Source organism: Amblyomma maculatum, chromosome 2, assembly GCF_055883805.1.
Source record: "Amblyomma maculatum isolate TAMU_Amacu chromosome 2, ASM5588380v1, whole genome shotgun sequence".
Lineage (NCBI taxonomy): Eukaryota > Metazoa > Arthropoda > Arachnida > Ixodida > Ixodidae > Amblyomma > Amblyomma maculatum.
Window position 1 is genome coordinate 72,693,179 of NC_139345.1, and position 26,219 is coordinate 72,719,397.

Here is a 26,219-nt window from a genome sequence, read left to right on the forward strand (position 1 = left end):
AAAGGCTGCTCCCAGCCACTGACTAGAATTACAATACAATATAGTGCAATACGAAATTTTTTATTCTAGATCATCAAAATCTGGGTGCGTAAAAATAACTGAGGTGCGTCCTTTTGGCTGGAGGGGTATTTTCTGCAAGTCCTCAGATCTTCGTGTGTGTCGGATTTCTTTCAATGCGCATCGTTTTCATCACTACTAGTGAAATATTTCATCCCTGAACGGCTTGCGTGTTCAAAGGGTATTATAAACAAAAAATTATAGTCAACAAGATCAAGTTATTCTAAACAATACCCTAGAAAAGGTATCGAACTGGTGCGAAGAATGGCAGATGGCACTTAGTCTAGAAAAAAACAGTAGTGATGTCTATTTCAAAGAAGAAGAAACCGCTAGTTTTTCCCTACAATATTGCAGACCATAAAGTAAACGTTGTCAGTTAATATAAGTATTTAGGAAGAATCATATCATCTGATTTAAAATGGGACAAGCACGTTTCACATGTGACGTCCAAAGCGTTTTCTGCTTTGTGCTCGTTAAGACGTTCCTTACAGTTCACCTCACCCTAAACTAAGCTGCTTGCATATACACCCTTCGTGCGATCAACCATAAAGTACAACATAATATGCTGGTTCCCTCACACAAAGAATTTAATTACCAAACTTGGAAAACGCAAGGCCATGAGATTTGTCTACAATAAGTATCGCCGACTTGACTCTCCCTCCGAACTTCTTGGACAGGCTGGTCTTAGCACTATTAGCACCCGAGCAAAATATACACGACTGAAGTTGGTTTACCTTCTTCTAACTGGAGCCCTTAAAATTGACCGCAATAGATACATTTCACCATTTCACTCTCACCACAGAGAAACGAAAGAACACGACATTCCAAGCATCTAGTCGAGTATCGCGCACGCAGCGATACGTTCATGTTCTCTTTCCCCTGGCGGTTCGCGAATGGAATGATTTAGCCGATGAAGTGGTTAATTGCTCCTCAATAGAAAGTTTCAGTTTACGGCTGGCAACTGTTTCTTGAGAACCCTATATATGTCTAGCCCGATCTCTGTACAAATATTGTGAAACATGTGCCTTAAGGGTGATTGTATTGAACCATATTGTATTGTATTGCATTGTATCATATTGTATTGTATTGTATCATATTCTTCTCTTCTTTTTTATTTCTTGCTCCACACTGCTATATAGAATTGTGTAAAAAATTAGCAAGTGTGGACTGTCAACATTTGTCATTTTGTGCTTTCATTTTATACCCCAAAACCTGCAACAACCTCCGCAAGGAGGTTAGCAGTATGTATCAAATAAATAAATATGTGGCGTGGATCAATCGACTGCTCCTCGGGAAATGATTGAGGAATTTAACGATTCTGTCGTTGGCATCATATAACTCTTCCGATGCAGCAGGGATGCTGATTGCTCAAGGGTGTCGAAAGAATCGGTCATTGCAACATTTGCGGGGGCTAATTATCCATGAGATGTAGCGCGTAGATCTCCTTCAGGCTCGCCCTTTGCAATGAAAAAGCTGCTGGCTATTTTGAAATAGCAGTAAAGCATGCAAATCAACAACACGCTGCAGACTGCGGAGACAATCCTTCCTCTGACATTTGTACGTCTGGTAAGCTAATTTGCACACAATGTCTTCGGCTACGCCGTAACAGAATCGACGGCGACGGAGCTCAACATCCGAACGGGTGCGTCAGAGCTGCGCTCTGCAAGGTAAAAGTTTAACGCATGTGATAAAATCACTTCGACGCCACTAGCAATTGCATACAGCTAGACCCCATGCAAGTGTGCTCATGAAATGGCATGGAACGGCACAAATGAGCGGCTTCACATTTCTTATTGGAGTCGTTCCAGAAACTTGGTATGCACTCTTGAAATTACAGGCAGACACTGAGTCTACTCTGCTGCAGACTACTTCCTAATCCCTTAAAAGAGTTGCATGAGAGATCATCAGCCATACATATGAGGTGGGACTAGAGGAAAGATATCGAATTTCAAGACCTTGCCACTCACCCATGACCAACGTTCTGGCGTATAAAAACCTTCAGGGAGAACGGAAGAAAGCAAATAAATAAAACACTCGAATTGTTTTCCTACATCTGGATGTCATCATTAATGCCGTTGTTCACAAAAGATGTTTTTGGGGCATGGAAAAAGTATTTTTGTGTTTGCCTCAGAAGTGCTTGCTCTCTTATGAACACAAATTTTATTACAGGAATATAGGTTAAGCTGCAAACAGCAGAATAAGAAAAAAGGCGAGGAAGTAATAGTGCCCCCAGCTGTTCTCTGAACTTGCGCAGCTTAACAACGCCGCGCCCATCTGCAGGGCAAGGTTGTATCATATATGTGACGCTTGTACCGTTTGGGTGCGCTCCTCCCCGAAACCGTACTTTTAAGGCACGGGCGCAAATGGCCTTTCAGAAGAAACAACCATAGCGCACTTACCGCCCCCCCCCCCCCCCCCCCCCCCCGGCGCGATTCTTCGCCGACACAGACGTACTTTAGTTTTGCCAAGAGTAATCGTTTTTAGTCTTACAGCTAAGGCCGTGTCGAATTTGGTGAGTAGTCGCTGCTATCATTGCAAATTAAAATATTTTGCCGAATGTTTTCGGAACGAACATCACCCAACTCAGTGTGGCGCAACTCTTTTCATGGCTCTGGCTTCTGCTATCCTCGACAGCTTCCCTTACAAAACATCTGCGCTGAGAAAAGTATGCATCTGGTTTAATCGAGCTTTGTTAGGTTTGCAAACATCAAGCACTGGTGACTCCTATATCTCATAATTTACTCTCTACTTAGTGTGCAGACACGCAAATATTGTTACGGGGCTTTCTCGCAATGTTTCTTGTCTGTTTTGGCCTGATTTTTTATTGAATAAAATCGGCAATACTCCAATCACTTTGATACGTGAGACATTACCAGAGGGTTGTTGTACATAAAAAGGGTCGGAGTCAGGGTTAACAAATAAAACAGACTGTATACACAGCAGGAGACGATACAGAAGAATTCACACTAACAAAACACACCGCACGAGGTTTACAACGAGCAATGCAGAGCATGCAACTAGAAAGGCTCTAATAACAAACACAGAGACTTCATAACAATACGCAACGCACGAGAGAATCAGAACATAAAAACACGAAATTGTTCACCGGGCAATCTCGAATTCCGACCTCTGGAGAATCACTATGTGGCCGCCCCGTAGACGAGCGCCGCTTCCTCGCAGATCAGTGGGCTCTCCGAACAGAGGGTGGATCCCGGGAGCCGAGCAGTAGCACTTTATTCACTGCAACACTAGCTCTAACACTGGCTTGTCGAAACGACGCGACCCCAATTTATAAGAAGCGCTGCGTCTGTGTGTTACGCCACACCAAAGCGGCACCGCACATGCACTGAACTTCCAATGTACAAGCGTCCTCTCCTCCTCCCGCCGAGATGCGCGTCGTCGTTGGTCAGCCTCGGCAGAACTTTCTGGAGGTGACTGGCTGCTTCTCCGCCGGTGAACCATCGTCGCTGCCGAGTGATGAGGAGGGAGGGACGCCGATGCGCGCCAGGCTACGAGTTCTCCTCAGGCGGGAAAGGAGACATTTATCCAAGGTTGAGGAACGTTATACGCAAACACCGTGCGCGCCTCCCTCACGCCGCACCGACGTAACGAAAATGTGCGCCGATTTCGTGTACAATGTGATAGCTCATAAAAAATATTGAATCCTTCCAAACCCGAGCTGTACGTTTGATCTTTTTTAATTACTCCCGCTTCATTAGTGCTACAGTGTTAAAACAAAGTGAACTACTTTTATATCGACGCGATTTGCTCGCGTAACCTTATTTCATAAAACTATATCATCATTTCACCCTCCATCATAACTTTTTTGAGCCATATGCTGCACTCTACCCGCGCCGGAATCAGAATAACAAAATAAAATGCGTAACTTGCAGCTCATATGTCCCCACTCAAAATAATTCATACCACGCACATTAATAGACTGGGATAACCAGACATAACAGAACGCTATTGAAGATAAGTTACTTGTAGCAAAACACTGTGAACTAGGTGATTTAATATTACTTATTTGTATGTTTCGTCCGTTCCGCTATTATTTAGTTATCAAGTACATTGTGCGATTTTCAGTTGATGAATTAGTGCTTTATTTCTATGTATGTGTTCGTGTGCCTCCTATGCAATACCTTCGTAAGAGGGAATTCATAGGTGGTGTAATTAAATAAATGGTGATTTTTTTCCACTTCGTTTTCGTTTTTTTTTTCTTTTATTATCACGCAGGCCTTCAGGACACGCTTCATATCCAGCTAAAGATAAGTGTCTCGAGTGTACTAGCGGGCAACTGCCCGTTTTCTGCGCCTCTTCTCCAAACGTTTTGGTGCCCCGTGTGCTACGGGAGGCACATGCTTGAGGGCAATGAACTTGTTCGAGTCAAGACAGTACCCCTGCACGTGGTGGTCAAAGTAGGCTGCATCTGCCTGAAGCTATCTTGAACACCGACACTACAAAAGGAGTACATCATTCCAAGAACAAGGCTTCACCTTTCAACATACAACGCTAAGGGGCGGGGTGTAAACGTGAGTGCCCAAGCCAAATAAAAGCGCAACATTCGTAATTATGTTTCAATCCTAAATTGTAAATATAAGTTGCTTCTTAACTGCTTGCAAAGAAAGCTGCTTTAAACATGTTTTCTTCTACTTTCTTTGCATGTGTGACGTGTGTTCTCATTAGACGTCAGCTTATCAAGTAGCATTAAAAAAAATGACAAAACGGTAAAATATAACGATCAGTCAAAAAACCAGGAATACCAATTTTCATCAGTCAACATAAGGGCCGATCACCGAAATGCATTTCCAAGCCACCAGGTGGATTTCATTTCTGTCGCACTTCATACAAACAGCCACCGTTACAAAATCATAAAAATATTGGCAGTGGCTTAACTCTGGTTAAGCCTGGTAAATTGCGTTAGCAATGGACGCATGGCTACGCTTGTGTGTTCGCTTGTGGCGTAGCTTGTGTGGTTCGGCAGTTGGGCTATAGAGTAACTCTTGAATCACAATGGTTACGACTGCTCTTCCGGCGATTCTTCAGCGCGCTGTCTTCGCTTGGTGGCATTGCGGCGTTCCAGCGCAGTCATGTGTTCATCAGTAGCCGACGAGGTGGAAGCACTCGGAGAGCTAGAACGTAGTCGCCGAGCTTCATCTTGTGCACGACTCTTAGCACGACGTTCTTCACGTTCTTCCACTATCTCCTGTGCACGTTGTCGCTTCCCTGCCGTAGCTTGTCGTCGACACCTCTCTTTAAGGCGCGAATATAGTCCGACACAACGCACGCGCGCGCTCGCACACGCTGCGTTACGCTGGCGAAAACACTCCGCCGATAGTTGAGCGAGGTCCAGCGCCCAACGTAACCGGCGGCGGCCAGCGCGCCCCGACGGGGCCCGGCGTATCCACAGTGCATCGCGCAGAGAAAGATGGCGGATGACCGCATAAGCAACGTGAATTGAACTCGCTTCGGTCAGTTTGGTGGAGAGGTTTATCGAAGCCAGCGGCTGACTTAGAATTCCCGCCTGGGCGGCGACTGTGTGAACCTTGAACCACGCGTGAGCGTCCTGTGAGTGCGATGTAAACTGACAACTCCCCGCTGCAGCGTGCCTCAGACGAGTCAGTGCCACGGTGGCCGATGCCGTGCCGTCCGTCCGTGTTTACCGTGTTTGTGGTGTTTTCTTTTGGAATGGGCCTAGTACGCAGCGAATACAGCGTCCGTGTTTTGGTGAGAGAGAGTGCGATCACGGGATACCGAGCAGCAGTGCGCGATGCGTCGACAGTGAGAGCGGGCGCGTGAAGAAATGTGCGTATCAGTGAGCGGTTCGTCAGCACGGAGAATGGATCCGCTTGAAAATTGTGCGCAAAGTGCGTGTGCAAAACGAAGTGTATATGTAACCGAGTGGTTAATCGTTATTATAGCCATTGTACTCTTTTGTATTTTGTTTGTGTCTTCAGTCCTTTCTTTCACATCTTTTTTTTTTTTTCGTTCTATTGCTAACACTAGTGCGTACGACACGAAGCGACTCTACTTCAGAGTCCAGCAGCGCAAATAGAACGCATGTGAACAGATAAGGCGGAGCTGCGGTCTCTTGACAGGTGAGCTCTTCACTGCTGCTATGTTCGGTTTCGTTTGTATGCTTGTCGGCCGAGGCGAGTTTTCCACTTGTTGCACGCAAAGTTATACCGTAACTTTTGATCTTTTTTTTGTGATGCGTTTTTATCTGTGGTTGAAGAATGCTATAAGTTGTGGAAGAAGCTCCGAGATCACTTTACCCGCGAACGGTTGAGGCTGCGAACTGGATGCAGACGGCCCGCGGGTCGGCGATCTTTCTGCGCATGCTCCGAAGAGAGCCGCTGACGGCGCGCAGCGCCGAAGTATCGTCTGACGTCTAAGGCCTCATTCTCACAGCCGGTGCTCCTCTCCGTCGCGGCGGCACCGGCGGGGGACACCGCACGACGGATGGAGCGGCGCGATGTTCAAACAGAAAGGGGCGCCGGACGCCGTCAAACTTGTTTGGGCGGGGCCTCGCCGCTCACACGCGACTCTAAGTCAGAGCGCTTTTTTTTTTCTCCTGCAAAAAAAAAAAAAAAAATGCGGAGGGCGGCTGCCCTCCCTGCAGCGGTGGAAGTCGTGTGCTCCGCGTCTGTACGAAAAAAAAAAGAAGCGTGGTGTCTCACGTGCTCTAACAGCAGTTTGGAGCTAGAACGCGTTTTCATCTCAGCTTCGGTAACGGTACAAACACCACGCGTACTGCGCCAAAGCAAATGAGTATAATTATAGCAACCATGTATGAAACCGCAGAAAATTATGCTCACTCCAATAACATTATTCTTCACAATCAGCGAAATTATTCTTCTCAATCAGCACAATCACAGTAAGCATAATGAACTATTCTATCAATAAAAGAATTGTTCGCGACAGCATGGCAATATGGTTTTGATACAAGCATTAAAAATCAAGTTAGAATGGCACCGACTGAAATAATATTTCACGCAAATCTGTCGGATGTCGAGGTTAGCTGTGTCGTCCTGCATATTGCAAAATTAAATAAAATCGGCATTTTTTGTTAGCCTCTTGTGCTTTGGGTCTGGAAGGCATTGCCATCTTAGCTTCAGTAGCTGTACGCAACTCCACAGTTTACTGCAAAGCGCCGCGCGTACAGCACGGAAGCAAATGGGAACGATTATAAGCAGCGAGTACTAAAACGTAGTGTAAATGTACACTCTAGCTATATTACTCTTGATAAGCAGTTTCGTCACAACTTTCATAAAAGGGGTTCTCTGTCTGGCAGGTAGGCTGCGTCCTTTTCTTGAATTTTTTTTCCCATTGTATGGTTTTTCTTTATTTCGTTCCTTAGATCTCCCCCCATTCATGATGTTTTCTTGCCGCACCATTCACCCACTGTTTGCTTTCTTTTTCTCTCTTTTCTTTGCTCGGTTTTCTCCTCTGCTCCTTTCCTCACCTCACCCATTACCTCTTTCTTTTCCTTCACCTGTGCGGCAGTCATTTTGACTTCTTCACCTGCCTAGCCAATAGATTTTCCGCCCGTCCGAATCTTTACTGTCCCGAACCTTGTTTGCTACGCCGTACTTGTTTGTGTTTCTGGTTGTGTCTATATAATGGATCTTAGCTCAAATTATGAGCCACATGCTTTATATGATTTAAATTTGCCAAGCGCCTGTTCTGCGTTTGGATCGGCTTAGGTTTGCGAGAAAAACTACCCGCTTAACTGTTTGCAACGAGGTATCGTTTGCGTAGCTCCGGAATGGAAGTGAGTGAAATTCCAAATCTACTACTTGAGAATAGTACTGTTACTTCAGCGCCCCTGATAAAAAAAAAAAAGAAATCCCCGTCTCTTGTATTCCACATTTAGTGTCGCGACTTCTCTCAGCAGTTCGGAGTTGGAACGCCTTCTTATCTCAGCCTCAGTACAAACACCGCGCGTACTACGAAACAACAAATGGGTACGAATATATATCAAGGCAGTATCCAAGCTCAGCATAAAATGCGCACTCCTATATTATTTATAATATTATTCATGGCAGTCAGCGAAATCGAAGAAGTCTATAGGAACACATATAATAACTCTGTCATCAATAAAGGAATGGGTCGCCAGAACTTGCAAGATTACTTTTGATAAAACCATTCAAATATACAACTGAAACATCGCAAGGTTTTGCAGGAGGTCATGTTTAGCTGTGACACCCGGTGCATTGAGAAATGAAAAAAAAAAAGGAACAGCATTTGTTGTCTCTTGCCAGCGCGCGCTTCGCGGGGCACCAGAGAGAAGGGCAACTCCAGCTTTTTTTTTTTTTTTTTTCTCTGTGCTCGCGCACTGCCGTCTGCATGCGAGCCCGCGATGGCCGCGCGGCCGCTCCGCCGGCGCTCGCTTGGTCGCGACACGCAAGACGTGACGTAGAGTCACGTGAGAGAAGCGAGCGCGCTCACTGGTCCGTCTTTCGTGGGGCGGAGTCCACCGCTCGCCGGACCGGCGGCGCCTTGGAGCACAACCCCACGGCGCCGGCCACCCGATTTCGGGGAGTACTGGCACCATTCACTCCTCTTCTCGGGCGAGCGCCGGCGCGACGGAGGCGACGGAGGAGAGAAAAACCGGCTGTGAGAATGAGGCCTAAACCGGCGTAGCGTGACCGATCTCAAGCGACGCTTGCGCGCGCACGGAACCCGTCGGACTATATACGCGCCTAGCAGTCACGGCGAGGCCGAAGCAACGGCGAACCATCTGTTCTGCGCGACAGCGGCGCCGATTCAGCACGCAGGGCTTTAGTACGGGGCGGCGCGCCGACGGGGCCGCCATCTGGCGGAGCTCGGCTGTAGCGATTGCTCGGCTCGGCTAAGGTCAAGCGTGGCGTCCGCCGGAGATATGCGACGGCTCGAAATCTGCCGCAGTATTGACATCGCAATAAAAACACTTTAGCAAGTCTTAAGTAAAAGAAAGACGCAAATCCGTAGCGGCCCTTTACCCGTACTGTGCTCATCGTCGAGGGAACGCAGCCAGTTACAGAGCAGCTCGTCGAATATAAAATCTATTCAACATATTTTTATTTTAAAGTAACAAAACCTACTATGATACTTGTTGGTATCGTGTAACTAGTTACATGGCATAATATTAAGGGACATATTCCGAACATTTAACAGCGCAGAAAAATATTTCATCCGCAAAAAATATAAACATGAGCCGAATTTTGCTGGTTTTCAGTTAATGCGAATATTGTGGTACTTCCACCGGCCAACAACATGATGAATACAATAAGTCCAATCGATCATCTGTCATAGTATTATAGATGGCACTTGGGGTAGTAATACTTACCACCAGTTGAACCATCTATAGTTCTGCCAAAGCTGATAATCTTCTTACAATATCGATAGCTACAAAAAAAAATCATGAAACCCTCTATACGATCGAATACTCCAAAAGGGCAAATAAGAAAGCATGACCCGCATGATCAACAGCTTTTTCCACATCAGTCTGAATACTTGACTACATCTGACGCTGTTCACCAACACCGAACTTGCGATATGCATATGATTGCGAATACTACTGCCTTCGATCCCTCTGACTTAGTGTGGCCCTAATAAATATAATGCCACGTACGAGCTGCAGGCGAGAATAAAGAATCTTCGCGAATGTCTTATAACCCACGGTGTTTAAGAGTATACGACGACACCCTTCAACAGTTACATGCGATCTGCCTTGGTGCTTTCCAGGATTAGCATATATGGTATGACCAGTCCGGAACGTGGGAGGTATAAAGCCCGCGTCACAAGAAGCCTTGAAATTTTTCAACAATGCAGGTAAGACAAACTCTGAATCGAATTCACGACCTTCCGAACCAGGAGATTTCCGACCTTGTAGAGCAGAAATTGACAATCTGACCTCGACCAAAGGCTCCCCGATGACTGCAGGCTGCTCATCTTCAAGTCGAGATAACTCCTCTTTGAAGCGGCTAAAATCTGATCCACTTATACCCCCGAAGAACTGCATAAAATTATCAAACGATGCAGCAGAAATACTTAACGTTTTAGTGCATGTAATACTTCCGTAACGAATTCCTAAAAGCTCTTTGCAAAGAGCAGCCTGCTTTTCATCATCAAACACCCAGTGAGGTGATTGTTTATTAATGAACCTGAGCTACATTCGAGTTCCCGACTTAATCAAGGCGCCCTGATTTTTTTTTTCTGCATTAAACATTTGTAAACCTTCTTTAATATTGTTGATGCCATCGATAGGTAACTGGCTTCACCAAACACTTTGTTTTTAAATAAATGCTATCAAATTGTAAGTACATTTAAGGGTACTTTAGGCGTCACTCAATTTTATTTTATAGAATGCGAGGAAGTGTTAAAAGCTAAATAGCCGATGACTACGACACCACCGCGATACTGGGATCCGTATCCTTTTTGGGTATAAGCGTCATTGCAAATACGTAATTTTCCTTCGCTTAAAACTGACTTGCGCCCCCACTAGCCATATACGAGAGAGCTCAGTTTACCTACGACTCGAATGTACTGTGATCGCGCAGTCCCATCTGGCGATGGTGGCGCCGTGTAGATTAATGCTTTCTCGCTACATGCATAGAATAGGCGCGAACCGTGTGCAACAACAACAACAAAAAAAAAAAAAGGAAAGCTGTACAGGACAAAAAAGAAGGAAATGGAAGCGAAACGAGTGATAAGAGCTGCTGGCAGCTCGAACGGACGCGATAGGAAGTGGCTGCAAGATAGCGGTGTTGGGGAACGCTGCCTGCAAACCAGTGTCACGCACCCTGCCCTAACGATTCCTTGTTGAAAACACCGGTGAATTGTCGACGGTGGCTGTACCTGAACGAACAGATCATTTAGCAGGATACGAATTCGAGAAAACCGCTCCTAATTTACAGAACACAGCACCGTGCTTCTCATCGCAGCAAACGTGAGTAATAAGGAAAATTCAAACTGTTAAGTGAACCCTTGTATTCGCTACAACCCTTCAGGCGCCGGGCGAATTCGTTTGTAGCGATGTGTTTTAATGGCGTTGTTAAAGTTCCCTGACATGCCAAAGTGACCGTAATGGCTGGCAAAACAACTTCATTGTATCTCGCCGTCCTTGCAAAATCCGCAGCGTTTTGTTTTCGTTTATACAGATGGCGCTCCGTGTACGCTTACGGAAGGCGTAGACGATATTCGTTGTTTCTGTGCGCGTCTCTCAGGCAGCCTTTGGGAAACAACGCAGTTTAAGTGGACTGACGGCATTTTGGTGTTAATAGATAGCATATTAGTGCTTAAAATTGTGCAGAGGGAGATGTGTAGTTAGTAGGCAAGCAACGTTCGCCGAACTTATATGGAAATAAGCCTAATAATAATCTGCATACCAGATTGCATCCCGCTTTCTGTTCTGCCACGTCAAACCCGTCGGTTTATTGAGAATTGCAGGGACGCCTTGTGGAGCGCCAAGAAAGAACCTGCGCCGCGGGCTTCAGAACTTAGTCACTCGTGTCACGCTTAGGTAGTATCTAGCACACGCCCCTCATCTTTATTTCCCTTCGCGCTCAGCCGACGTCAAGGCGCGCCCCTCAATAGGGGCTTTAGCAATCGCTTATAATAGTACCGCTACATTTTGGAGTAGGTGGGGGCTACAGGTTAGAGTGAAGGTTTTCTCAGTATTCTTCATCAAGTCACACGAGCCTTTATAGTAGGCCAATTATTGTTTTCGCAGTAACTTCATATTTTTTTTAAAGTAGTCAGCCTAAAACAAAAACAACAGAGCTAGACTGCAGGCGCCCGGCACTAGCTGTTCGACTCGTCGGTCACTAGTTGACAATTTCAGTCGTTTGAATTAGCAAAAATTGGCGCCGGACAAGCCAGAGAAAGCAGATAGAGAGTACGAAACGTGTCAACAACCCGTCTGTGAAATAAGCGTTTCGCAGGCTTCCATTTACGTTCATCGGCGCGTTTCTTGCTGAGTTATTAGCTTATAACTGGTGCAAAATATATAAGATTGAACCCAGCTGGACAGAACGCACTTCCATTTAAGGACAAACGACCCCACACAAAGGTGCTCCGCACATACAAATGTAAACATAAGCAGCGCTGAGGTGCAAGCCGGTGCAACCAAGTGGAAGCGAATCGAGCATTCATCTAGCGGATACGTGAAAGGTTTGATAAAGCAAATCAGTATAAAAAGCCGATAACGGAATCAACAGCCACAGGGCCCAGCAGCAGGGAAGTCTCGCGGCTTAGGGCGGGGCGAATTGCAGGGTGACGGATTGTGTCCGGTGCGTATAGCGAGTAATCGAGCCGTTCAAACGTAACAAGGGGATCGGCCGACTGACGGCGTCTCTCGGCTACTGGCCACCGACACATATGTTCGCCAAGAATCAACATCGCTTTGTCTTGCGAAGCTAAATACAAAAGCTAAGAACGGGCCAAGAGAACTGCTCGATTTGAGAACGCCGTGCCACACTCGCTCGTTTGGCTTAACTCGGTATATTATTTCCCCGACCTTGGCATCTGGCTCGCTTTTGACAAGTGCTGGCACGCGCACCGTGTGTACTTGAGTAGACGGCGCAGCATGCAATGCGTGATCACTGTTCGTAGCCACGTGACCAAGGTGGCTGCTTTTCGCTCCTTGCGACATCAATGCACCGCCTGGCGCTGATAAACCGAAACTAAAATTGATCAATATGAGTAGATAGATAGATGGCTTTATTGAAAGGAGAGGCAGAGAGATTGGCTGCTCAATATGAGCAATATGAGTAATTCAATAACAAAATATTTAACCTTACATAGATGAATTCCAGAGACTGCATCGCCCCTCCCAGAACAGTGCACATCGTTAAAAAAAAAAATTAAAATGCGCCGGCTAAAACAATTGCCGCTTCAACCTCCTACAAGCTCAGCAGCAAATCGGGTGCCATATTTTTTAAGCAGCACACCCGTTCAGTGAAATAGAGGACGGGGATGGTTCCATGAAAATGTCCACGCAGGCCTAAAAACTGACTTTTACCTAATACTATTTTAGATTGTACATTACAAATATCACCAAATTTCTTATTTGTTTATCACTGGCATTAAAGTTTAGAAAAAGTATAAACAGAGTGTTTACACGCCTTTATAGCACTATTTGGGCCACTTTGTGGTGTGACGTCCTTAAATTGAGCGTAACGCAGCCCAAAATCAGGTAATATCTCTATTCGGGAACTATGCAATTGAACATAGGGATTAGACATTATTAACCAGAGTTTCACAGACTAGTGAGTATACCCTGCTTCCGCTACTGGTAATACATCGAATAATCAAATGACGTTATTTATAACGTCCTTTCTTCAATTTTCGTCATTCCCGCAGCTTCTTTTTTCTTTTTGTTTTTCAGGCAGATCATAACTTACGGCAATGGTGAACAGCTGTGCCACAATATCTGTTTGCGCCGGTAAAGCCTGTAGTGGTCAATTGACACCAAAATCTGGATCGTACTGGCCTTGCAAAACGTGCAATAAAGTGACCTGCATATCTTGCAAGGCGCAACACGACAATGAGAACTGCGAGGATTTCAAAAGAAGGATAGCTGCAGAGAGAAACACAGAGGTAAGTCCGCAACGCTATCCAGTTCAAAAGCTAAAGGTGAGTTTGCTCTAGTATTGGTGTTTCGTTTGCGTCGCTACAGCGCTCAAAAAATAAAACTGAGCATGGCAGCGAAGGCAAACTTGTACCATGGTGAGCTCTAGGGGCAAATTCCATTGTGCTAAGCTTCGCAGGACGGGGCGCGTCCAGCTGATGCGTACTATGTTTTCGTTTTCAGTTTATCAGAGCTGTAACCGAAAGAGCCAACAAATTCCTTAAACACCTGCTCTGTTTTACTTTCAGGGCAGGTGTATAAAAGTTCTTCACACGCAATTTGCTTAAACGTCGAGTAAGAGGACCCATTTAGTCAGGCCACTTCCATTTTCATACCAGCTGTGATAAAACAAAACCGAGTACCTCTGAACCTGCGCCGTGAACAGGGAAGATGGCGTAAAAAGTGAAGGAAGTATAGAGAGAGATCTGTAATAATGAGAATAATTTTTACCACCTGGGGATCTTTAACTTGCACTGGCATCACATCATCAGCACCTCCACTACTAAGAGCGAGTTGGCGGGCTAGTTGGTTTTGCATAATTAAGGAACAGCGCAAAGGACGGGACACAGAGACATTGTGTTTGTGCTTTCTTGTGTCTCTGTGTCCCGTCCTTTGCGCTGTTCCTTAATTATACCTCCACTACAGCGAAACTCAAGAAAGTGGGCGAACAGGTAGGGCACATTATTCCCCGCGTTTCCAACAAGCGGAGCGGTCTGCAGGGCAGGGATTCGCTTCGGCTCGCCCAGGTTTTGGTGACTAGCCGGATCCTCTACACCCCGCCATACGTTCCAACTACTAAGCATGCACGACGAGCCAATAGACGTCGTCATCTGCAAAGAAACTAATCGAGCCCAAGATCCTTCAGTGGCTACCTTTAACGCCAAACGTAAGGCGTTGGGAGTGCTCAACTCCTACCGGGAGTTGCGGGAAGCCCGGCCCACCTCGTGAACCATGCAGACGGCGACCAGGCGCCGCCTGCTTAACCGCTTACACATTCAACACGACTGCACTCTAGAGGAGGAGGAGAAGCCTATTTTACCACTGTGGCGCCATATGCTGTGGGTCTCTCCGCTCCCCCTTAACATGGACACCGACACGCAAGCAGACGACACCGACGGGCTCGGGCGCTTGGGAGACGATACGGCTCCTGAGCGTGTACTATGTAGACGTAGCAGGACGGGATTTCACCCTGGTGCTGTCATTCACCAGGAAAAACACGTTGGTGCGCTCTCCTTCCGAGCCCAAAATTAAGCGCGAGCCAAAGACGTAGCCGCGGACCCAAAAATGCCGCTGGCCCAAATTCAAGATTAATCATCACGGACTCCCGAAAAGCATATGGTCATTACTTGGTAATGAAGATCTTCCCCTTCGCCAGTCGAATTCTAAAGCGGACTTCGACAGCTCCAACACCGAAGAAAATCATTTGGGCTCCTAGCCACCTGGACTTAAGAGATAATGAGACCGCTGACGCGTCTGTCCGATCGCTTACCCGCCGGACTCCTGATCAAAGCTCTTCTGGCTCGAAGACAAAGCCGCTTCTTCAGTTCAAGGAAATCGTAAAACATTACCGCGGCAACGACCGTCTTTTCCCGGCTTCTGCAAAGGGGCTGAGTAAAACGAAGGAGCGAACTTTAAGGCGCCTTCAAACAGACATTCTACTCTGTCCTGCAATCACAAAACACTAAGATCCAAATACGGATGGGAATTGCTGTATATTCCACATAGTGTGGACATGTACTCAAAGTCTTCACCTCACCCTTCCCCAAGCCCTTCCAGAGAGACATGGGACACTGCTCTCCTCAACTATAGAGCACCCGGCCTGGCCCGGCCGCAGGCCGGGCCGAGCTATACAGTTCTCTCTGCCGAGAACGGGTCGGGCTCGGGCTTGAAATGATGAGCTCACGTCAGGCAGAGACTAGCTGAATACGGCTTCTTTCGGAAATTTTGGAAATGAAGGAATCCCGGTGTACAATCGTTCCAGTGGTTTATAAATAAACCATTGCTAGTAACCTTGTTTACGCTGAATGAGAGAAAGTTCATTTGTAGACAAAGTTTAATCAGCGCCACTCAGCGGTTTGTCCAAATAACTTGAGACGCGCACGCCTCTCGGCACTCAACAACACGAGCGAAAAACTTAAAAAGGAAATGCGTAAAACCCTGCAGCGCGCTCTGCTACAGTGCAGGTCTTACGGAGCGCTGCAACGCATGACACACGGCTCGTTTGCGTGAGCGCGCGCCTACTAAAACGCAACACCGCTAGCCTGAGATTTTTCTGTTGTCAGGTCGAGATTATTTATGATGGAATACAAAAGTCTTTTTAAGGGGTCCGCTCAGACTGACTTTGCAGGGCCGGGGGTGGGCCTAGTCACAGAAGCGTGGGCTCAGTTCGAGCCTCATTCATGTCAGCCTGGGCCCACCGGCCGTGCCCGGGCTTGGAGCCATGGGCCTAGACCGGGCTCGGGCTTCGAATGGTAGGGCCGGGCCGGTAAATCAGGCCCGTGCGGTGCACCCCGCCGGGATGGCGCAGTGGTTACGGCGCTTGACTACTGTTCCCAAGAACGCGGGAACGAATCCCGGCCTCGGGGGTCGCTTTTCGATGGAGGCGAACAGCAAGGCACCCGTGTGCTGTACGATGTCAGTGCACGTTAAAGAACCCCAGGTGGTCGAAATTTCCGGAGTCCTCCACTACGGTGTCTCTCATAGCATAAGTCGCTTTGGGACGTTAAACCCCACAAACCAACCAACCAGGCAAGTGCAGTGCCCTATCCTCAGTTGCTCTTTCCTGGAATCTCAACGGGCTGTGATGAAACGGGCCCGAGACGGGGACTCGCCAAGCGGTGTTCCGGAGTAGGGACGCGCTGAACATGTAGCGGGGCTACCCTGAGGCTCCCAAACTAATTATTGGAAGTTCTCACACCACCATCATACGAATGTCGTTCTTGTGGTTGTGTCAAGTCAAATACGAGTGGCGCGAGTATGCGCTAGATTTCGTGAGACGGCCACGCTGCGGATAGCGGCCACTGAATTTAGCAAGCCGCAGCGATTTTCAGGAGCCCTCCACATTTTCAGTTCTTTCGCTATTCCCTGTCCTAATCCCTTCTTCCTTCCTTATTTCCTTTACGGCATGGTCCAGGTGTTTTCCTAGAAGTGTGACAGATACTGTCTCTTTTTTTCTTATCGACCCATTACCGAATTTACAAATGAACATAGAAACCGTGGCAGTTTACTGAATGTGATCTCAAGGCTCTGTTCGTAATCGTTGGAGCTTGAAAGAACTAAATAAAAGGAACCTTGAACAAGCCCTCCTCTAGGATGACATGAGTATGCACCCCTCCGTGCCCCTTGGATCCTGACATCCCCTTGTCTACGCAGGCAGATTCCTGTGGTTAAAGCTGGTATTCATATCTGTCATGTGGTCACTCCCATAACATAACTTCTGACTGTATGCTAATGAGTGTGTGTAAGATAATATATGGACGAGTTAAGGAATTAGTGATTAGTTTGGTTTGTTTATAAGGTTTAACAGGTTTAATATCCCAATGCGATTCAGCAAAACAAAGACGCCGTAGTGGAGGACTCCGGGTAAATTTAACATTTGCATACTGTTCGTTCGAGGCTGCCTTATCTCAAGAGCCGCACTTGAGTTCAATGCGTATTTGTGTTCCTTGTGTTCCATGGGTGCTCCACTAATAGTAATGGTAAAGGAATGGTAACGTTAGAAGCATAGCTGACTTGGCATATTTAAAGAGGAATTGTGACCAATCTTGGAACGTAGCTGTAAGCTCCGGGAGCGAGGGATGAACATGTTTCAGCTCTCCTTGCTCGTCACATTCACCGTTGCGTGCAGCCATAATTGCTGGCATGAATTAACCACTGTTTGGTTAATCACCACAACTTAAGCTTCCCTTTTGTTTATTTATGTTTCTCGTTCCTTTTTAATTTTATTTTTCATTTTTACAGAGCGAGAGTGACTTGAACGGTGCATGTGGTGGACATCTTGAAGAGGAGGATCTTAAAGAAGAAGAGGTAAAGTTCGATACCTACATTTTCTCCACTTAGGTTACTTGCGCTCATACCTGGTATACTTTCATCAGTAGTGAATTGTTTCGGGTACAGTTAGTAATAAAATATTAAAAGAAATTGCTTTTAATTATGATGTCTAGAAGTATCTCAAGAAGGGAAGGAAACGGTCTTCGTGCGAAGAGTAGAAAAGGGGAGGGAACTACAACGAAGGTTGAAGATAGCCGGAACAATCTTTATTCGTTGTGATGTTATATAGCATTATAACTTATAGCCGGAAGTGCAAGAAAAGAGCTACGCTGACAAATGCAAGTGCTCCCTTCCCTGCCACTGAGCTTCAACGTCTTCTGGCCTGTAGTCGTACCCAAGCGTCATCGAGCAATTTTCCCGATCAAGGGCTGAGGACCTTAGTGTTGAGGTGAAGGCAAATACGGATAGCAAAGGATATAGAAGATGAGCGGCTTAGGCAGATGGCGCTCTCGCGGGTGCCGCCTTGAGTCAGCTTCGTGTGAGTGCGCCTTGCTTGCAAACTTGCTTGCAAATTAGCAATATCCTCACTCAGCTACGCTGCCTATTCATTGTACTAGCCCCGCCGCGGTGGATCAGTGTTTAATGCATTCGAAGGCTAATTTTGAGATCTTGAGCTCGAGCATATTCGCGGTGGCTGCGTTGTTTGAACTTGGTTCATGTCAGTGCACGTTAAAAAACCCGAGGGGTCGAACATTCCTGAACTCTGCCACAAAGCGTCCATCATAGCCACCAAACAATTCTTTGTGCCGAGATTTATAGTATTTGTGAGTTTTCTTTTTTTTTTCTGGTGAGAACACTTGTTAGCTGGCTAGACGTAAAGAAGTCTGCTGGGTTTGGTCATTTCGCTTAAAGCAATTGAGAGAATGTTATTCATTGTCAAGGAAAGCAAATACTTTCCTCGATGCTCGTCACGGTCGCTTAGTTGTTGTAGCAATGTCCACGAAGGCCGCGCCATATTTGATAGCGGCGAAATGGGAAGACGCTCATCTATTTTGAATCCCCATCATGTTGAAGGGATAGTGAAAAGGTATTAACTAAAAACAAGAACCGAGTATGCAAAATGGGTATTACATCAGTTTCCTCCACAACCCTGAACTTTTCAACTATATTGACTACGTAGGCAATATAAACTGATGTTCCTCATGCATTCCTCCTCCACTAAACTCATGACGATAAGCAAGAAAAATTCGATGCAACAGGTATCAACGGCGCCTTTCTGTGACAAGTCCCGTCCGCGTCACTTTTGCGCGCCCGATGATGTGGCGCTCCTTTATGGGCACAGTTGATTTCAAAAGTAAATAGTGGCGAAGAACTTGCGGTGAAATGCCCCCTAATCGACGGCCAGCGGGTAATAGGACCGTTTTTTTTTTTTAAATATCTAAATTATGTGTATCACACAGAGCGTTTACCTTAGGTCGAAAGCCCACATATATTTTCTTTATTTACAGATTAGCATTAAAATATGACCGTAAATATATTTTGAGGTCTCTTTAAAAAACACCCATGGTGTGGAAATTATATTAAAGCACCCCAATAGCACGTGCCTCATGACATCTTCCTGTATCCTTAAAATACAAAGGAATGGAGCACACCAGACCGTGAAGCTTTTTCGCGTAAAGATTAGTCGAGGATGTCGTCGAAATAAATTATAATCAGTCATGTGAAAAGAAACGTGATCGGCATCCAAAATCATAGGCCTTGTTAATCGGTGGTTAGCACTCATAGCGAGGTTTCTGGAACGTGCATGCGTGGTTTTGGACAATTACTTCTGCAGTAAGAGGGGACACTAAGCGTCTGCAGTACGTTCCAGATGGTCAGGCTTCTGTTCGCAAAATGCGGTGAACTATTTTAGCGCGTACACATCATTGAAAACGGCTCACATATAGGGTCTATATTTGAGATGATATTCCTCAGGTTTCGCGAGACTTCCTATTGCCTGGATGTCGCTGCGCTCTCTTTGTTCGTGGAGACAGAATGGAAAACTCAATTTCAGCTGTTCTTGGCTCTAGGTAAACAGCTTTAATCATAAACATGCTTCAAACAACGTTTTAATGGCACGTGAAAATCAATCAATTTTTATCAACGTCAAACAATTCATATTTATCGACGAATTCTGCGCGTAAAACTAAGAACTAAACAAGAGATGCATGCACGGTCGATAAAAATCGAGACCTTGCGAAATGCCCTTGTTGCGAAGTAGAGCGCATGCTGAAGGCATTGGGATTTTGTGCCATTAGTTCGCATAGCATTTGCAATAGGAAATGAAAAACTTACCGAAGTTAACTTTGCCCTTGCAAATTGGGCTAGTCAACAGCTGTTGTATCCGGCTGCCTTATTATTGAAGTAATCCTTTAATTTCCTTCGTCTCTAACAAGGCAAATGGAAACTTTTCTCGGGGTATATAGCTAACACTACGATTGGTATACACCTTTATAAAGTAATATAGAAACAGTAAGGAAAAGTATAATTAAGGTCCAGTACACAGCACCATGCAAGAATGCAAGCGCTGGGGACGTCAGGCTGAATCAACGTCTTTGGGAGAAGATTATTATTAGTGATGAATGTCCGCAGTTGTATCATTGTGACCGAGAATAAATGTGTAGCTTGAATGAGAAGCTAACACTATAAACCCTCCAGGACACTCGTGTCTCGAATCAGGCGCGCAGCTCCAAGTCCACGCAGGCACACTCGTACCGCATACAGCGTGGCTTTATGCCTATGTCGGTCGGTATTTTGCGTAAAGTGGCAGCTTACGGCTGCGTAATAAGGAATGTGTAAAATATTAGAGGCAAGTGTACGAATCGAGACTTTAGTGATTACGCAAATAGCAAAGGGAACGCCCCGAGAACGAGGAGCCTCATAGAACCGGCAGACGGGAGCCATCGACGCGGTCGCAACATGGCTTTGAATGCGAAGCTTAGGTATCCCTTCATATTTTGGTTGTGATTTCTGAATTAAGCTGGCACAAAAAAAAAGAAAGGTTAAAATCGGCTTTGAGAAAATGAAATGTGTAGTAACTTTCCAAGTTCCCCTTGTGCTTCTCAACCGCTCTGTGGCGTTAGGGAAGGAAAAATTGGGAGTGAAATTAAAAAGGTGGTGTAGCATGTTGCAGAGCTCTGGAATAGTTTAACCACCTGCAGACCTTTGGCGTGCATTAACATCACAAAATACACTGTTGCGCTTTGCGCTAATCCTCAGTCAAAATCCAGCCGCAGAGAAAATCTGGTTGTTTAATGAATATATAGTCTTACCACTGTATAAGGTAACCGCCTGTCGCGTTTTATTCTTTATTTCTTTTTTTTATCACGCAGGTGGAATCCAGAGAGCCATTTGTTCCCGGTGAAGAATACTTGTGTGGCGTGAACGGTTGCCAGTTTTCCGTGCGTCTATATCCGGGATCAACGAAGCTTTGGTGCCCCTTGTGCCACAAGAGGCACAGAATTGAGGGCGGTGATTTTGTTAGAGTCAAGAGAGCCCCGGCGCACGTACAGGTCAAGGCAATGTATGAGAACATTGACTTTCGAAAAACATATATATAGAGGTGGCGAAAGAAACGCTTCCTCTGGGGAACAGGAACTTCACGTTCCAGCGGGCAATGTTGAGAGGGATCGTATGAACATGGAAGCAAGAACTGAATGAAAATGATTCTTACACCTCGTTAATGTGAAATAAAGCAAGCAATTTTATTTATTTGATTGGTTGGTTGATTGCGACTTTATTAGTGATAATTGGTGCAGGGAAGTTGGCTAATCCTAGCCGGGAGCCCTTAAGCAGTGTGCCGAGCCGGAACTGAGCCCGAAATTTTGCCCGGCATAGAATCTAACCCTGATTTTTTTTTTTTTTTTTTTTTTGCCATCTTCGAACTAAACCTGAACCCGAACAAATGGGAGAACCCGTCACCGAACCGCTTTTGGGGCACAGTTCCAACCTAATACTTACCTTTATTATTTTTTATCGCTGCTTCTGACGAGCTCCCTCGCTAATTTCCGAAGAGCCAATACTCACTGCAAACATCGCAAGGAAAAATTACCACTTCCAAAAATATGCAAAGAGAAACAAAATATAGCCACATGCATTGTCGGGCTATCGTTTCATGCCAGACACTGATGGCCGCTGCACTGCTCAATGGGGCCACTCGTGGAGAAAGTTGCACCAGTCGTGAGCTCTCCCAGCCACTGAAACAACAGCATAAAATACTGAAGTTGAAATAAATAAGTATTATAATCATTTGTCACTGAGAAACAGTCTGCTTCAAAAGAACGTACCGCAAGTCAAGTTCATTTGCCCATTGTTCGACGACGACTTAAGGAGTCGCATGGCACCTGCATAGAAGCCGTATGTGATGCGCGGCAGATCAAGTTTGATTGACCGAGACTTGAGAATGATAAGTCGACGCTAATTTTGGGAAGACCGCCCTAGACAGCAATTTACTTGTCCGTTCTAGAGTTGTATCTGAACACAGCACGAAGAACATGCCTTGAATAGATTTTTTCACTTCGCCTTCTATTTCCTTTGTCCCTAGCGATGCATGCTTGTTTTAATTCCCGCGGCTAATTGAACTGTTATGCCAAGAGTGAAGTTCCGATTTTCAAATGCGAAAAGTGGGTGGAGCAATGAAGAGAGTGGAATTGTTGCGGGGAAGGTTAATTCACCAGCTCTATTTAGAGAGCTGTCGTGTCTGCCCTCACAACTATGGTTTCGAAAAAAAAGTCATCGGTTTATCTAGTATCATTGATGCGAATACCTAGGACAGTCTACAAATATGGCTCTGAACGCTAGAAGCGCAATATTGAGGGGAAATGCAATTAGTAACGTGCTAACGGTTTGCGCGGTAACGAGGAAACGAGACAAAAACTTTGAGGAACAGAGAGGGACGGGGCCGAGCGGACCGAAGAAAACCAGCGACTGAGCCCAAAGGAAGAGAGAGAGAGAAGAAATGTTAGTACAATCGGTGAACTGCAGCGTGAAAAAAGAAGCTAGCGAGGCGGAGAAAGGAGGCTAGCTTGGAGAAGCAAAACAGTAAGTTAAAAATATAAAAGGTTAATTGGACTACTTGTGGAGAGGGAACCACTTGCAAAACACGTGATCTCCGAAACAGACCCTCTTTATCGAAAAGAAGAATTATAGCTATATTATTTCTGAACCAGCTGGTTATTAATAATTTGAATATTTAAGTTATCCATGTATAAGACAGTGTCATACCAGCGTTTGAAATGAAGGTACTGTCATTGTCTAAAGCTGTGAACAGCGAGAAAATTCAGTATTATTTTTGTTCAAAAAAAAAAAAAAAAACTGCACAGATAGCACGAGACACACAAGAACATTTGTCCAAAAGCAACGTACGCTGAGGATGCGTTTAGCGCCATTACACCGAATTAAAACTGACAGCGCAATTGCACCACGGCATGCGCACGCATTAACATCGTCGCTTAGTGTGAGAAAAAAAAATAGTCAACGCTTAGTGAGTGTCTTTAGTTTTTATAGCAATGGAGGGAAACGAAACTGCATGTGATGATACCACGGAATATGCTGATATTATTTCTGCGCCGCGATTACTGTAACATGTCATCAGCGATATCCTACTTGCATCGAGCTCAATTTGTGACTCATGCATTCAGCTTTGATTTCGTACGAAAAAAAAAAAAAAAAAAGAAAACGAAACTGCCGCATTTTCTCCCACTCGAGAATTTCAGACAAAGACGCCGCTCGAGACACTAATCCGGAACCGCAGGAGCGTGTCTTCTATCCTCTTTGGCGACTGAACACACGATTGTGCTAAAGAAATGCTAATTAATAAATATGAAACAGTTAGTCGCCTGATTAGGAACATTTTTTGAAGGAAACGACAACCAGCTGGCTAAGAGTTTGGTCCTAATTATTATTTTATTTAAAACTTTGCGTATTTACAATTCTTCAAAACTATTCACTAGGTCTCCTGGTGTGTAAGTCACCTTGGTATTAAAATAAATTCAGATAAAAACACCAACAATAAAAACGTAACACTTGTTTCCTGCTGGGAAAGCACGCCTGAACAATGCGTGTCATCCTTACTGCATGGATTGCGTGTTTTCGTGTTCCAACGTCTGATATACTAGTCCTAATATTCCAAAAAATTTCAAAAGAAACAGTCCCATAAGGCCAAAGTACTGGAGCAAATAAAAATGAAAAAAGAAAATAATAATAAAATTGTTGCGAAATTTTAAGTACCTCAAAAGTGTAGCAGAAAACATTGTTTTGACTCGCTTTTCGCACTGACCAATGAAAAAAAAAAAAATTCGGTTTCCCAACCTATTGTAATCATAAGTCGCTCACTATAATTTTGATGCTTATAATATAATCAAGTACAACCCAGCACATCTAACGACACAGCAATAAAAAGACTACTAAGTATGACCACCGCTGGCATAGAAAAGTAGGGCGCGAGCTTCTATGTCCGCGTACACGCGTTTGCGCCTTGATGGCTTGATGCAGGCGTTTACGTCTTGATTGATGTCGTTCCACTTATAAGCCCGGATGCCTATCCTTTGTATTTTGGGAGGTAAAGTACGTGTCAAGAGGCGATATCGGATGGTCCGCAGAAATGTATAGTTTTCGGAACCTCCGTGCATTCGCGGTGAATACGAATGTCTTGTATATCTGCTGGTAGATGTGGTGGTAAGTCGCGTATATTGAGAATAGAGGTGAGCCTCGATCATCTCTTCGAAAGCGTTGTGAATTCCTAGCACCAAGAGCTTTTCGTATAAGGTACTTCGCGGGAGCCCTAGTGCACCTTTGTTGACGGTTTTCAGATGGTTTAGTTTTTCTCGGTCGGTGACGTATGGTTTGATACAGATGAACACGTAGTTGATACGACTGTTGAAGGCTTAACCCAGCCGGATAAGGTTTCCTTTATTGTTACAAGAGTGGCAATTTGAAATGCGATGTATGAAGCGGGTAGTTTGTTCAACGTAAGCAGCATGTTTCCATTGCGGCAATTGTTTTGGATCTTCATGCCCAGCACTGGAATCGTAGATGCATTGTCTGCTGGGTTGTCATTTACCTGCAGGCGGATGCGGGCGCAGGGCCTGTCCCCCCGCTGAGGAAGGAGGAGGATAACTACGTATTCTGATATGATCGACGAGCAGGAGAACCCGCGTGAGCCAATATGTTCACAAACAACCTTGATGCCTGCGTGGGGGACAACTTTATGTGCCTCATTCAGCCCATTTCAGCCCAAATAGTTATATCATCAAAGCTATGTTTAAAGCCTGGGATCTTGTTGAGTCGATCTGGTAGGCATCACAGTGCTAGAGTGAAGAGTAGTGAGGAGAGAACAACTCCTTAGGAGTAACTCTTCCACGCATGGCGACTGGATGAGATTGGTAGACTCCTGTCCAAATAACTACTGGCCAAGATATAGTGGCGCGCACACAACTAAACTTCCACAGGCGATTAAAAGAGAAATATTAGCATCAAGCGGGAATGTAAAGAAGTGTAATGAATGATTTTGAAGAACAAAAAACCTGGGCTTTTGAAGAGGGTTAGCAAGTTAAGCTACCAGTTTCTATTATGTAATCGTGGATAATCCCATCGTATCCAACGGAAATACTTTGGCACATCATTCGACTGCATCGTTCTCACTACCGAGTAAGCTAGAACAGGACTCATGCAATGGGGTTAGAATATTTTCCAGTCGACAGCCCCAAATTTCAGTGATACCAATTCTGCTGGACTAATGATTTCAATGCAGTCCATGTTCCTGCGCATATGACCAGTATTTAGCCATTGACACCGTGGTAATGCGCGTGCAGCGGATCTCCGGCCTCGACCGGGAAGGTTGTGAACTGGCAACTAAAGAGCGGTGAGACACAGGCGGAGAATCCAAACACGGAAGTTCTGCCCAGCAGGCCGTGTCATTACGTGTAGTTATTCGGATAAAAGCAGAGTCTGCATTATTCCCAAGTCCAATGACAACAGGCAATTCTTCACTTAAGAAAAAAAAATAAATCTGCACCTTTTCTCTGAAGTACAGCGTTCACACAGTTGAATCATTATCCAGCAGGAAGATGCGCCAGGGTAGGACGTGATTTGCGAATTTGAGAAAAGCGGTTTTCATCGCACTGAGATGTCGCGATGCCCGGACCTACTATGTGATATGATTTGCGCTATTTGATATGATGTAATTGTGGTTTATTTGTTTACTTTTGATTATATGCCTGTATGCCCCCCCCCCCCCCCCCCCCCTCCTATGTGATACCCTCGAACTACGGGCTTTTAGGGGTATGTTGTATAAATAAATAAAAATTACGGCCGATCCCAAGGAAGTGTCCGAGCTCATCCCTTGATCGACGCCTCTACCTCAATCAATTGCATTTCTTTACTTTTCGTACCCTTCTTGTTTCCCTAAAATCCTGCAGTTAAAACTTTTTTCACTATGACCAGTAAGCACTATACTACAGTGAATACACGAGAGTAGGGAAATAAAGAGCGCAGCCTCTGAAATCAACAAAGACATTTA

At 45.4% G+C, this 26,219-nt stretch overlaps 1 protein-coding gene across 1 annotated transcript; it reads left to right on the forward strand.

The window, feature by feature from the left end:
• The first annotated feature begins 10,752 nt into the window (after positions 1-10,752).
• On the forward strand, positions 10,753-21,417 carry LOC146198977 (uncharacterized). The gene is made up of 4 exons (XM_084594432.1): positions 10,753-10,990; positions 13,430-13,641; positions 17,633-17,698; positions 21,034-21,417. Exons 2-4 carry the CDS (start codon positions 13,450-13,452, stop codon positions 21,259-21,261), a joined length of 486 nt encoding a protein of 161 aa, XP_084450558.1. The 5' UTR covers positions 10,753-10,990; positions 13,430-13,449; the 3' UTR covers positions 21,262-21,417.
• The last annotated feature ends 4,802 nt before the right edge of the window (positions 21,418-26,219 follow it).